Source organism: Cyanistes caeruleus, chromosome 3 (genome assembly GCF_971803275.1).
Source record: "Cyanistes caeruleus chromosome 3, bCyaCae1.hap1.1, whole genome shotgun sequence".
Taxonomy (NCBI): domain Eukaryota; kingdom Metazoa; phylum Chordata; class Aves; order Passeriformes; family Paridae; genus Cyanistes; species Cyanistes caeruleus.
The window spans coordinates 68,294,017-68,308,121 of NC_141703.1; the positions used below are offsets into that span (position 1 = coordinate 68,294,017).

Genomic DNA, 14,105 nt, shown 5'->3' on the forward strand with positions numbered 1-14,105 from the left:
ACTGGCTCTGTGTGGCTGCTCTCCAGCATCATGGATCACACCAGAATTACTACATGGTTTGCCTGCAGAATTAGGCCCAGACAGACTCTGGCTCCTATGATGTGCTCCAAGTTGGCTTGAAGCAAGCTTGATGCTGTACAAACGTGTGAAAGCACTAGTGTAGCTTGTGTTTATGGTATGTGTAAATACAGTGTTATATTCATATCCATGGCACCAGAACTAAAGCTTACTCACGATCAGCCACTTCAGGGCAGTGGGGCCTTTTTTTCCTAAGTTCACATCCTGCTTGAGTCAACTATCCATTTCTGTGGGTATAACCCAATCATGAGGATGAAGCAGGAAAGGGCAGTGTTGTGGTATTATCAGGCTGCTCAAGCCACTTGAGCCACTTGGAAAATCTGTTCTCTTTACGTTCTTTGCTTTCTGAGAACTCTCCTCTGCAAACATTTATGGCCAGCGGGGCATCAGCTTTGCAGACATTTAGTGACTTTTTGCTACCCTCAGTCTTTTTTGCTACCCTTTTGCTACCCTTCAGTTGATGCTCTTTAGCTGATTCCTGAATACTGGCCAGGAACCTCTTCAACAGATCCTCCCATTATTTGCTGACTTTTACCCCGTAAGCTAAACTCAGTAAGAAAAAGGGAGAAAATATGAGTCAGACCTTTGTCCCATGTGTTACAGAGATGGTGGACATGGATCTGGAACAATTCTGTGCTAGGAGAAAAGGTTGTGTGTGTAAGAATATGAAAAAAGGGGACAGTTTGTAGTTTTATGATCTTGCATTTTACAGTCCCTGAAAAACAATACAGAAACCATGTCTACAGCCAGTGTCCAGCAATCAGTGTAATAGGGGACAGTCTTCTGGCGTGAATATTGCCTATCCCTTTCCTAGAAAGCCAAAGAATCATTCCACAGAGATGTCTCTGGTATGAATCTGAGCCAATTTGTAAAGTAGAGCATTACAAATTCCAGAGATAATTTTGTCAGATGTGCTTTAGATCTTTTAAATCTTTAAGACCACAGTCTGGGTGTGCAAATAGATCCTGAAGGCAGTTTTACTAGATTAGGCAGGGGAAGAGTATGGCTTCCACAGAGCAATACCCCAGGAGCATATTCCTACTTTTTCAGATTCCCAGCTTGTGTGGAGCTGTTGGGAGAGTATCTTCTGTGTTGCTCAGCTACATCCTGGCTCCAAGCTACGCTTACAGGGAGCCAGCTCCAGCAGAGATGCTCCCTCATGTCTCCAAACATCTCAAGGTGCAACTGCAAAGAGCCACGAATGCAAAAAACCCTTTGAAACTCTTTGTGTCAATGACTTGTATTTGTGACAAAGAATACCATGTTCTGCAGCTTCAAGACTAATGCCATGTTGTTGTAAGACCTAAATAATACAGCACAAGAAGTTTTTGTCATTGAGAGAGTTCAAGCAGCATAGCTATTGCCCTCAATCCATTTTTATGTCACTTAAGGCTTGTCAGCCTTTTTGTGCAGTAAAAAGAAAATACAGACTCTTCCATTCATGTCAAGGGGCTCTTAACTGTACAGTAGGTAATACCACAAAATAAGAAATTAAAGACATGAAGATCTGTCTTTTTAGCATAAAAATCTCGGGTTGTTTAAGCAAGATGTTGATGTTACAACAGAAGGCTTAGGGAGAAGTATAGGGGAAAGCCCTTGAAATCAGTTTTAATTAAAACAGAAACCCATCAGGTTGCTTAGTCTTATATTTTTCTAGCCTTCCTGTTCACTGGAAGATTTGAAGTGCACATCTGTGTTGTCCTTGTCGGTATTATAAGCTGTCCTTGTAAATTAAACGGTGCTATTCTCCTCAGGGATAAATCTGAATTTCTCGGTTCATTTGGGTCTGAAAGGCAGCTTACTAAGCTTATTCTGCCATTGATGTCTCTCTTCTGTTGCTCTGCACAAAACAGGGTATATATTAATGATGCTGGCCCTGATCTTCAGTGTCCTTTTTGCTGGTGGTGGGACCAGAGGGGCAGACCCAGTGTGTGCTGAAATCACTGAACCCCTTTGATCCACTTCAAAACTCCCAAGTCTTTTTTATCTACGTGAGTGTTTGAACTAAGGAGACATAGCAAGTATATACTCATAATTAACACTGTCCATGAGGATTTAGATGGGGGTATGCAATTTATTTGCCTTTTAACTGTCCAATATCCAACATTTTGGTAAAGAAAGTGAGTAAATTACTTAGAGATGACTGATATCAAGCATTCTGTAGAGTGGCAGATGCCAGAAGCAGTTGGCACCATTCTAAAATGGAATGGAAAGAGAACACTTGCATCTATGGACACCTGTTCCTATACAGAGATCTCAGGAATAGTATTGCATCAAAAGATAAAACTGAGATCCCTGCAAGACTCTGCATCTCAAAACTCCCTTGCAAGTCTTCAGATTCAAAGCTCAAAAAATTTGTGTATGACAGTCAAAAACCAGCACTGATTAAAAGGAACTGAATGTGAGAAGGCCAGTAACAGGCAAATACAACCTAGAAACAGCACTCAGAAATTTTAGGACCTGTTTTGTGGCCAGATGCATCTGTGGTGGAATTACCTGTGAGACACATTCTCTCCCATCAAAAAGTGTAAACGTTGCAGGAGTTTGATTCTGATGCAGGAAAGTCTGTGACTGCCCCTTAGCATCAGCTACACTGTGTGTCCTCTTCAAAGGCTGCTTTGACTAGTTTTTGAAATTGTTAAATAGGTGAAAAAATTGTCATTATTGTTTTGCTATTGCTGTAGTTATTTCAAAGAAGGCCAAAGGCTACTCTAAAAAACAATAAATGAAGATGAGGTTTATTTTCCTACTTGATCCTTAGAGTGATAAACAAATTTACATTGGCTTAATTGCAGACAAGCAAGCTGAACAAATTCTAAATCAGTCTGATGGATGGAGGTCAGATACTCAAACTCTCACGAGAATGAAAAAACCTTTGAGGCCCTCATGAATTGGATACACCAAAACATTGAAAATTATGAAGTCACCCGTGGAAATGCAGACCTCCTTAAGACAACACAAATACACTGTACAAATATTCCAGTGTTCCATTTTGCTTTGTAATCCTAGTGGAAGCCAATCAGCTGTGCTGTAACATGCTGCCACAATCAGTGCTGATGCTTAAACTGGACTCCCACCGTTATAAACACTAGTGAGCTTCTGGTCTGGCACTCTCTGCAAAAAATTCTTTGGATCTCTTTGTGATCTCACCAGGTGCAAAATAGCCTGTAAATTATATGACTCAGAGGACAGTGTTAAGTTCATCTTTTTACTCTATTGTCTTTGTAAGGAGAAGAATTTTGTGTCCTGTTGGTGCCTGAGAAGATTAAATTTACCCTTCAATTTTCTTGATTTTGTTGGTTGAGAAGAAGAAGAAGAATAGGGATTAAATTTAATGATAATGGAGAAACTCTTGGTGCAATTCATAGGAGCTGGAGAGCTGTTCTACATGCTTTATATTTTGCCACCAAATGAAGCAACATGGGGTTCTATCCCCCACAGTCATAACTTAAGTATATATACCACATAGATGTAGAGATGACATTTTAAGCATTCAAGCAGAGTCTGAAAAATGAGGCAACAGAAGATAAACTGCAAGCACAATGAAATCAGTGAGACCATGCACACTCATTTCAGAAGCATTTAGATCAACCAAAGACCAGCCTCAAAAAAGCCTTTGGGCACCTTACCCATTTGTTAATGTACACCCAGTAGACATAAAGAGAAACAAGTTCTCTTCATTTTAATAAATAACAAAAGGCATTCTTCAGAAATGTTAAAACCATGTGATTGTGCCCAATATTGAGGTATAAGCTGACAATGTCCCAGTAGCACTTTGGAGGTTATTTGTATAGATAATCCCTTTTCCAACTATGCACAGAAATAGCCCAGAAAATTTAGTGCCTCTGCATAAGAGTAGATGCTGAGAAATCCACTATCGCTCTAGGCAATTGTCTGAGGTGTCTTTTATTTTGCTATATGTATCTGTCCTCTTTTTTTGTAAGAAAATTATAATGATAAAAAAAAAATAAATGTTCCTGTGCCCTTAAACATGTAATAGCAACAGCTCTTTGTCTTGAAAGAGAGATGATTGCATGGTTATAACAAAGAGAACAAAAGTCTATTCAACCCATGCATTGGTATGATAAAGCCTGCTGTAGCCAGCTTAATGAACCTTGGACACAATCAATCCTCACTTAGCAATAGTATGTCTCAGATTTGAGTGTGTTAACAAGAGATGCAAAGTCAACAAGTTTAAATCTTTCCTGAAACAGTGCTTTCAGGCTCATAAATACCTGGTGAATGGAGTTTTGTGGCTGTTACTGCTGATTTCTTAGGGGATGAGACAGCTGGTCTGCTAGCATCCTGATCTTTTTGTACTTCTTTCTTCACACCTGTTTGAAAAAAAAAAAAATCAATGGTAGAAAGACATCTAGTTTATAATTCTGTTTATAGCTGTGCAGAACTGTGTCACTAAGATCCACATCAAAATGTATTTCACCAATACATATTCTGGCCTCTGCACAGAATGATCCTACACAGCACTTCTGGGTTGGATGCCAGCCTGCCTTGTCTGCAGTCACAGCTGTACATGTGGCTGAGCTGACAGGCACAGCACTAAAGAAGGACACTTACACACTACCTTGGCTTTCCAGTCATCTGCACCGTGAAAAATGCCATCAAGGCACAAATAGCTACACAGGTAGCCCATCCTATCTGTTCTGAGTGCTGTGTTCTGTCTCTACCTTGCTGTGCAATCTCATTCTGGGCTGCAACAGAAGTGGAATAGGACTGTGCAAAGCTGACTGAAATTACCTGCAAGTCCCTGCCCTGCCACCTTTCCCAGAGGTAAGGAAGCTGCCTTTTCTGGAGATTGGCTTTCCCAAGATGAGTCAAGAGAGGGGCTAGAACCAGCAGCAGGCAGCGTGTGTCAGAGCTGTGCCGCATGTGGCTGCCAGGACACACGAGAGTGGCTCTCTGTGCAGTAAGGCAGGGTCAGGGCAAGCACACTCAGGGCACAGCCCTACAAGACACTGTGCCAGTGTGGGACGGAACAGGGCATGGAACATTTCCGAGAGAGGCAGCTCAGTGCCTGTTGTAATTTGTCCCATTGCTGGAGCTCTCTGGCCAGGGCCTTGGGATGGAATGCCAGCTGTCAGAGCTCTGCAGTTGGTGACTGCCTCTTGCACCAGGGAGATACGACTTCCTCTGAAAGCCAGAGTGGCCACCCAGGCTCAGCTCCTCCTGCCCACCCACAGCTCCCATCAAAATAGCTGTGGGGACCATGCTGAGAGCACTAACATGAGGTCCTGCCTTGCTTGTTTGACTGTGGTGTGACAGTCACACACACAGGATTTCAAGCAGAAAACATTCATCAAAGACGTAAGGAGAAAGAGCAAAAAAAGCAAAGCCCTGAGACAATAATGCATTTTCCTGTTTGCTTTTCTTTTTTTAACCATTGGTGTTTGTTGAGGGTTGCATTTTAGCCTGAAGGGCTGTCACAGCCCCTGGATACACAGGAAAAACAGAGAGATTTAAGGCAAATGACTTGCTACAGAGGGGAAACAAAGTTTGCCTTATTGACTTTCCCCTCTCTTACCAGTATGTTCGCAGACATTTTATAGGAAAATGTTGCACAGAAGTATCTGAAGCAGGAAAACAAAATCAGATTTTCTTGGTGGTGCCTAATGACAGTGGCAGTCCAAAAGCTAACACTATCTTCCATTTTGCTTAATACAAATGTGACCCGGCTCTTTCAGCAGTGGAGAAAAATGATAATTTTATATGGGGATCATAATCCTCAGGGACATTTACTAGTTTACTAGTTTTCTGCTCCCTCCAAGTCCACACCTAGTCACAGTTGCAGTATATAGGTTTATTTCTGATGCATCTTTCACCCTTCCACTTCTGTCTGTATCAGGACTTGCATGCAGAGATCTGCAGGCGCAGCATTTGTCACACACCAGAAGCTGAGCTGCATAATTTCTAGCACTGTCTCTCAGCATTTGCTTGCAGAGTGCCTCTGGAAAGAGCACAGGCACCTGCATGTCCAACTGTTTGTGGGAGGGAAGCATGGGACAAGTTCTAAAACCCTCTTTGACTCTTCCACTCTTCACAGGCAAATCACACCATCAGCTGCCAGGAGCTTGTAAAGACTGCACACCTTTCCTTTTGTCCATTTTCTCTGCTGTCCATAAATACAACATGTTGAGGCTATGATTCTCATTTGTGATTAATACTTTTCACAGTGAAGTGACTGAAGATGAAATTGTCCATGCCTGCCCCCTACTACACTGCACTTTACTACAGAGTAGGACATAAAATAAGTTTATGGTGCCTTTTCATTACTAAGGTCCAACCTGATATGGTAGCTGTGAGACAAAACCAGGGCTTGTTTTATAAGACATAGTTTATATAGTTACAGATTGAAGCATCACTTTTTCATGTTAATAAGGCTTTGGCTTTTCTGGGGCTTTCAAAATAAAAATATAATGCACAAATGGGCCATATACTGAGCTCCTCCATAAATTTTGCTATGCCAGATGCCAAACATGGGCAACAGTAGAGAAAAGTGTGTGCTTTCCTTATGCTTTCCTTGGACACATAAATAATTAGCTACTTTTGGTTTTGAGACATTTTCAGTGAGTAACAGCTGGGGAATTCATTCAGTCCCTTGACCTTAAGCACAAAATGAGAATCAACTCCCTAGTTTGAGCTTGATTGAAAGAAAACAGAGCAAAAAAGCCCAGAATTTAGCAGAGGGCAAGGCAGGGTCTGAGGAGAGCCATGGGAGTTGTGAGTGGGTGCTGTCCTGCAGGTGCAGCTGCATGCAGGACATTGGCTACACAAAGAGGAAGACCAGCAGAAAGAAGGTGCAAACAGATATCTGGGCAAGGAAAGACAAGTAGGACTCATAACAAGGAAGACTAGTGCCCTTGTTCAGTTTACAAGCCTAGGAGAGCTCCCAAGGTCTGGTGGGGCAGCGGTACAGCAAGCAGGCAGGGGAAGGAGGGGTTGTGCCGCAAGGGAAGCGCCAGCGCCCAGCACAGCCTTGCTGGGAAGGGGACAGGGACACGTGGAGATAGCAATTATTCAGCTTCTCCTTCATAAGTAGAAGGGCCCTGGTGGCCTCTCTGTGGCCATCCTTAGAGGAGAGGGATTTAGAAAGCACACAGCAGGCAAGAGGAAGGACGGTCTGCGGGAACAAAGTGTTATCGTTTTGCTAAGCTCATCACCCACAGGGAAATTTTAGGGCAAGAGCCATCCCTGGCACCAGACCTCATATAAGAGCTTGAGCTGAATGCTTTTCTAAAAATGGGGCTTGTTCTTGTCTTCTGAAACAGCAGCTGTTAGATGGTTCAAAGAGAAACATTCGGAAAACATGTTGATTTCCTGCAGGGAAAATAAATCTTTAGATTACAAGTGTTTGGGCTCAGAATTTGTCGTTTCATAGAAAAATAGAATTTCAGGTTTAAAAAAAATCTGAGGGAAAGCACTGGTGTAATAATTAGAATAATGTGAAGTAGCACAGGGTATGGTGCAGCAGGAGGTTGTAAAGTTTGATCTTTTCTAGCTTGAACTGTACTAAAAGTAATTCAAAGACTAAAATGCACAAAAAAATCTGATGCTCCAGGGAAACTCAGGAAACAAGACAAACATTTTTCAGTTGTTATTACAGGCCTGAACACATGTAAAACCTCAAATAGTTTTCTGTCATATATATTTTGAAATGTCAAAAGGTGTTATGTGTGCAATCATAAAATAATAAAAAATACCCAAAATTACAAAAGGAAATTAAGCAACATAAGTGTATATTCCTGGAACTTGCACACTTTTTTCATGTTCTTCTAAATTTGTCTTTTATAACGTATATTAAATCTGATCTGGAACAAAATTTACTTCAAATTCTTAATGTTACTGCCCACAGACTGGAAATAAGGAATTCCAATTAGCTCTGTATTAAATGCCTGTACATTAGCTTTATTCCTGCTAGCTGCATAACCAGGGCTCTGAGCTTCCCAGCAAAAAGCTCCTGACATCTTTGGAACTACCATTAATTTCTAGGCTTCCTGGGACAATTTCCAAGGCTCTCCCAACGCCTACTACCGTCAGAGTTCATGCAATGAGAGGTCTTGGTTCTGGTAGTCAGTAATCAAAGCCACAAAGTACTAATTTTTAGGTGAATCTATATTCCATTTAAGGTTACAAATCTCTCAACATGTCCCCTCTTTTAAAAGCTGTACTTGTGTAAAGAAATATTTCAGGCCATAAGAGAACATTGAGCATAAATATTTGTATTTTCCACTGGTGTGCTTATAACATTTCCTTTTGGAAAAGGCCTCTAAACACACAGCTCTGTAAAGGTATTTACATTTCCTAATTAACACACACAGCCTGCTCCAAATGAAACAGAAGGAGCAAATGCAAAATAATTAGAAACACAAGGCAAAACATTCCAGAAATCACTTAGGAAAAGAGCAGACAAACAAAGCCACCTCTCCATTCCCCCAGGAGTGCTGACTGCTGGCCTAGGAAGCAGAGCAAAAGACACCTTATCCAAGACATCTTCTCAAGCACTGCAGAATCAGCACTTGTATTTGTCTGTACCTTTTTGAGTCTTCAAAAGCCAGTATGCTGGGAAAGGCTTCAATTTGCTTTCATACTTCTGACTGAAAGCGTGCTAACAAGTTGTACATTGAGTATTTATCCCAAAACAAATCCTAACATGCTATAGACATCATTAACAATTCAATGGGACTGACTGCATTCAGAAGGATTCCAGCTGTTCTCAGGAGTATTTTACAAGTTAACTAATGCAGTCTGCAAGTTAACCAAAAAAAATCCAAGGAAATATCTTCAGTCACTCACAGACACAGGGAGCCCCTTTGAGCTTTCTTCTGCCTTTTCCCCTGATACCCATGACTAGTTATGTCCTTGGTGAGTAATGACACATCCCTGCATGCATTGTTTGAGACAAAATGAGCAAAGCTGGAAATATGATGGATTCTGTAGAATGAGTGCAGTCTAATTCTCTCTAGAGACTCTCTACTTCCTGTGATCTATGAGACACTGAAAGACTGAATAAATAAGTAGATGTAGAAGAAAGACTATGTATTTCTTGAAGTAGAAACTGCTAATGCCTGTGCTTTTCCCTTTGTGTTTGTTTCAAATTTAAACTCAATCTGATAAGAAAGAAAGGACAACAATTATTTCATGGTCTTGTCTGGAAACGGTTGCCTAGTTCTTGTATTAAAAAAGAAAAGTCTCTAGCTGGTGTTTAAAAAAATAAAGTGAAAAATAAACCTGATAAAATGTGTCATTTTTTTGACTTAATAGAAAATCTCAGGGTGATTCAGAACATTAATTGCAGAGTTAAAACAGCTACTCCTCTTTCTGCCATTTTGCATGGATCCTATGGCATTTTATTGTCTCTTCCTCACACAATTGTACTATGGCATGTTTAAGAGTGGTTCCCAGAAGAAAGGCGGGAAAACTTGGAGATGAACTTCCACCTTCACTTGTAAGGTAGTGCTGCATATCCCTGTGTTCAGTACAGGAACAATATGAATGTAACCCACTGCACGCTGCTGCTCTGCTTTGAAGGGAAAGTGTTTGCAAGGGGGAACAAAGCAGCAGCAGACTCTTCTCCCTTCATCCCTGCAGGAGTGCTGGGGCTCACTCTTCGCCCCTCAGGTGCCCTCAGCTCACCCCTCTCCTTCCTGCTGACATTGTGCTGTCTGGATTTTGCAGAATCTGATCAAAAAAAAGCACATTTTACACTATAAGATTGCTGGTGAGAGCTGAGATAACACTGGCCTCCCATTTTTCATCTTGACAGATTGCATTTAACAGTCTGTCCTGTTATATATGATTTACTGGTACTTTTAGAAGCAAAATAATTGACTGGGTGAATTTTTTTAACAATATTTTTGATTGTCTTTAATTTAGGGGGCCAAGTAGGAACAAGCTGCTCAAATGAATACCCTATTGCCACTGTCATTGCACTCAAATTAGGATATTTCTTATGGATGACAACAGTCATTAAATAATAACCAAGTAGAAATGGGAATCCCCCAACACACACCACTCAAAATCCATAACAGGGCATAGAAAATATAAAATCCCAGAGCTCTCTGATTTCGTAGAGGATTTGGTGGCAGATCCTGCCTGGCAGACAGAACTAAATCTTTGAATATTGCCTTCTGCAGATATTCCTCCATTTTAAGGGAAATTTAAACCAGAAAATTCATATATGTATGCTTCAAGTACTATATCTTTTAATCAGCATCTGTGGAAAGAGGAAGCTTACATGAATTTCAGAGCTACATTGTAGGTGCAAAGTTCCTGATGGAGAAGTGCTTTAGTTAAACAAAATATGAAGCAATATAGAAAAGGTAAGTTTTAGTTAGGTTATCACTGTACTTCCCAAAGTAGCTAATGGATTTAATTTAAATTAAAAGACCCCTCTTTTTCTAGTCAAGTAAATGCTTTCTTGTTCCTCTTCTATAAACTGACAGACATGTAAATATGAAAAGGGCTGTGCAATACACTGAAACCTAATCAAGTGCACTGTTTTCACAGACCAGTCGAAAGGCCATCAGTTCATGCTTGCAAAACAATTTGCATGACAACAATCTTCCACAGCTATTGTCCCATGCCAGAATTCTTTTTAGATCATCTGAAGCACAGCATCATCTGCTGCACAACAGAAGCTAAAGGAGTCCATTTTCATTAATTAAATATTTTTTTATTCCCTGCAGTCCAATTTATTTCAGAAGCACTTTTATTGAAATATCAGGAATATAATCTCTCTTAAGCAGTTGTGTCTATTTTTTTTAAGTGAAAATTTACAGTTTTCTCAAGTGAAAATTACAGGTATTCTCAAGTGACATCTAATGCAAGAAAGCTTTCATGTGATTTTTGATTTTGATGGCTATTTTTGATTCATTAATATAGGTAGATATTTTCATTTGTGAATTAATTTACTATTCATACATAGATAAAATTATGTACATCCCTGAAATACTAATGCAACTTTTATATTACCTGATATTGCACTCTTTCAGAAATGCTATTTAGATTTAAATTACTGCCATCCTCTTTGTGAAGTACTTTCTTTCTTCCTTTCGTAAAATATGCTGTATGCAATACACATGGTGCCTGTGCTCCTCAGCTGTAACTCTGGAGTGCTCTAAGCACTTCAGTTTAGTAACTGCAATGTCTTGCACAGGAGGTTGGTCAGATGACAAATATATATGCAACATCAAGCCTATAGAAATCACTGTCCTAAGGATACCTAAACAGAAAAGTTTACCTTCTGTATGTGTCTCTATCACATTGGGATCTACACCCAGTGTTCATATGCTGTTGCAAGAAAGGCAAGATTAGAACTGCTAAAAACACCTTGTCTTCATAATTTCTGCGATTTATTTCAACCTTTGTTCCTATAAAATACTTAGCATTTTGAGGAACCATGACACTGTTTTATTAAAAAAATTTAAAAAAATTAAAAAATCATAAATTTGCCACAGATACATGCTGCTAACTTGGCTCATAAAAAAAAAAAAATTAAACCAGAACATTGGACTAACATAGTTTCTTTTGCTTCTGTCTTTTGTGTATAATAACAACTTCCTAACCTTGTCAGGTGTCCCTGTTCAGGAACTGTCTGACTGTTTGCATAACACAGGCAGTTAATCCTACTTCAATGTTTACTTTCCTTCCAGAATAAAACAGGAAGTATTTATGACATGGTAACTGCTGAGCTATCCCTTCATCCTTCTCTTGACCCAAGAGTCTTTTACTGGATTTATCTCCCTCTGTGTGGTTGGTTTGGTGGGTACCTGGTGTCCAGCCAAGGTCAAACCACTACAACAGGTAAATCTGTCTTGAAACCAGGTGACAAGAACTAGCAATTCATAACGTCTTTGTCTCATATTTTGCACTGATTTTTCCTTCCCAGCTCCATTTGCAATGTGTTATCAAACCAAATGGAACTTACACAGAAATGAAACACTGCTGAGTAAGAGCCAGTCAGGATAAAATTACTTATTTTGGAATCTGAACTTGATGGAACTGGTCATTTGAGACATAACTGAATTGAGCAGAAGGAGAGTTTAGGCAAGGAAACAATTTGGAAACAAGGCTAAGGGTTTTTTTGCTTTGTTTGTTTGCCTCCTTCTGCCTCTCTGAGTGAAAAAAAATGAAGATTACTCACACCTAGAGACCAATATTCTCATCACTGCAAACATACCTAGCAATGAATTATCTGCTCAATGGAATGTTTTGGTCTCTAAAGGAATGCAGTATTTTCAAATAGCTGCTTGTTGAGAACCAACAATATATACACTAAATGTCTGGCATGTGTAGTTAGGGACAGTAAATGCCTTCAATTCTACACATAACTCACAAAATGAGATTATAGCTGTGTTGCTGACTGTGTTACAAAGAGTCTGCAGTAAATACAGATCTATGAGCCAAATCAGCACACCGGCAATGGGCCCAAGGATGGCATGAAAATTAATTAAGAGCAAGCAGTAAAGCAGCATCCCAGCAAGGTTTCTGCATTTCTTGGCTTAACACAGGTGGTGTTTTAAGTCTGGAGCACTTACCAGCAGGTGCTGCAGCAGTTTTTGGTGCTGGCAGTAAGCTCCTGCGTGGAGTCGCTGTGCTGCTCGATACCTGCGTCGTGCTTTTGCTGCTCCCCTTGGGAGCATCCTTAGAAGGTGCAGATGCCCTAGGGGTGGGCTGCTCTTCATTTCCAAAGCTGGAACCTGCAGGAGACCGGAATTGCACTAATTATAAGTCCATAAAAAATGTATGTGAACTGTGGCATACAGACCGAACTTCTATCAGCAATTATAATCTACAGTGACACGTTCTCACTGCAGCTTGGGCTAAGTTACACAGACTGTCTCCAGTATAAACCCTTAGGTAGAAATAAAGACTTCCCAAAGACTTAAATGCTAAGTCTTGGCAGCTGTTACAGTCTGATTCCAACAGGAAATTAAGACTTTCTCTTTGTCTACCTCTATGAAGGTACGTGGCTACAACGCTTGTAAAGAAACCAAGGGATTCCTAAATATATGGGTGGATGAGTTTATGGTTTTGTAGCTGCTAGAGGAGTCACAACACACATTCACCCTATCACTTGGAAGCTGCTGGTGTTTGAAATGGAGTGGAATAGCAGAGCTTAATGGTGCAAAGTTTCAAATTCCCTTGCTCAAGTGGAGATTTCCCACAAAGAGTCCCTCAGATCACACTCAGACATTTGAATAATAAGATAAAAATAGAGGAAAAATTCTGCCTGAACTCTTACATCCACTTCAGTCATATTCTCATACCAAATATTAGGCTGCCAAGTGTTTCACCTTATATTAACCTCTTTCAAAACTTTTATTGGGTTTGGTTTCCTCCTGCATTTACCATCTAGGGAATAATGACATCCTAGGTTCCTTGTAGACATAAGGAAAACAATATTTTCTTAACATTTGAGAAAGGCAAAGTTGGAGTGTTCTTTTTTACCTATCTCTCTACAAGGCCTAAGAGGAGCAAAAGATTACAGCAGATCTGGAATTGAACATTTGCAGAAGAATGAACATTTTGATTTAAAAAACGAGTGGAGATAGTGCAAGAAATACAAAAGATGTCAGAAAAGGCCTACAATCTTTATTTCAATTGTTTTACAAAAATACAATACAATATAATATTGGTTAGGTACTGCCTGCAGGAAAATGATAGCATTATCTTAATAATTGGCATGTCCGAGTCCACAGTATTTTTAAGACATAGGCTTCTTGAAAGTGTGCAAGTAAAGATTGCATTTTTCCCTTTATTACTGAAAATTTACTAGGAAAAAAAAAAGAAAGCAAGTTGGAGAAGAAAATCTTCTTTCTGATAAAGGAAAAATATACCTTTTGGCTCTGAGAAAACAGCTTTAAGTTTTGCTGTGTCTTTGAGGCTGCTTGCGTATAATTCTTAATTTAAAGTGCGTATCTGCAGTATAAATGGACTTCTACAAACATATTTGACCTTTCCCAAGCCACATTAAAAACTCAAAACAGTGTAGTGTACTCTATACAGGAATA

The 14,105-nt window shown here is 39.9% G+C and overlaps 1 protein-coding gene across 3 annotated transcripts in view; it reads right to left on the reverse strand.

Annotated features, from left to right (window-relative positions):
- Positions 1–14,105, reverse strand: part of MTUS2 (microtubule associated scaffold protein 2) — a 308,364-nt gene that overhangs the window by 57,975 nt on the left and 236,284 nt on the right. For all 3 annotated transcript variants that reach the window (XM_086881668.1, XM_086881667.1, XM_086881666.1), the window contains 2 exons: positions 12,630–12,791; positions 4,314–4,412 (listed from right to left, as the gene is read on the reverse strand). In XM_086881668.1, the coding sequence (XP_086737794.1) occupies positions 4,314–4,412; positions 12,630–12,791 (261 nt within the window). The remainder of the gene's footprint in view (positions 1–4,313; positions 4,413–12,629; positions 12,792–14,105) is intronic.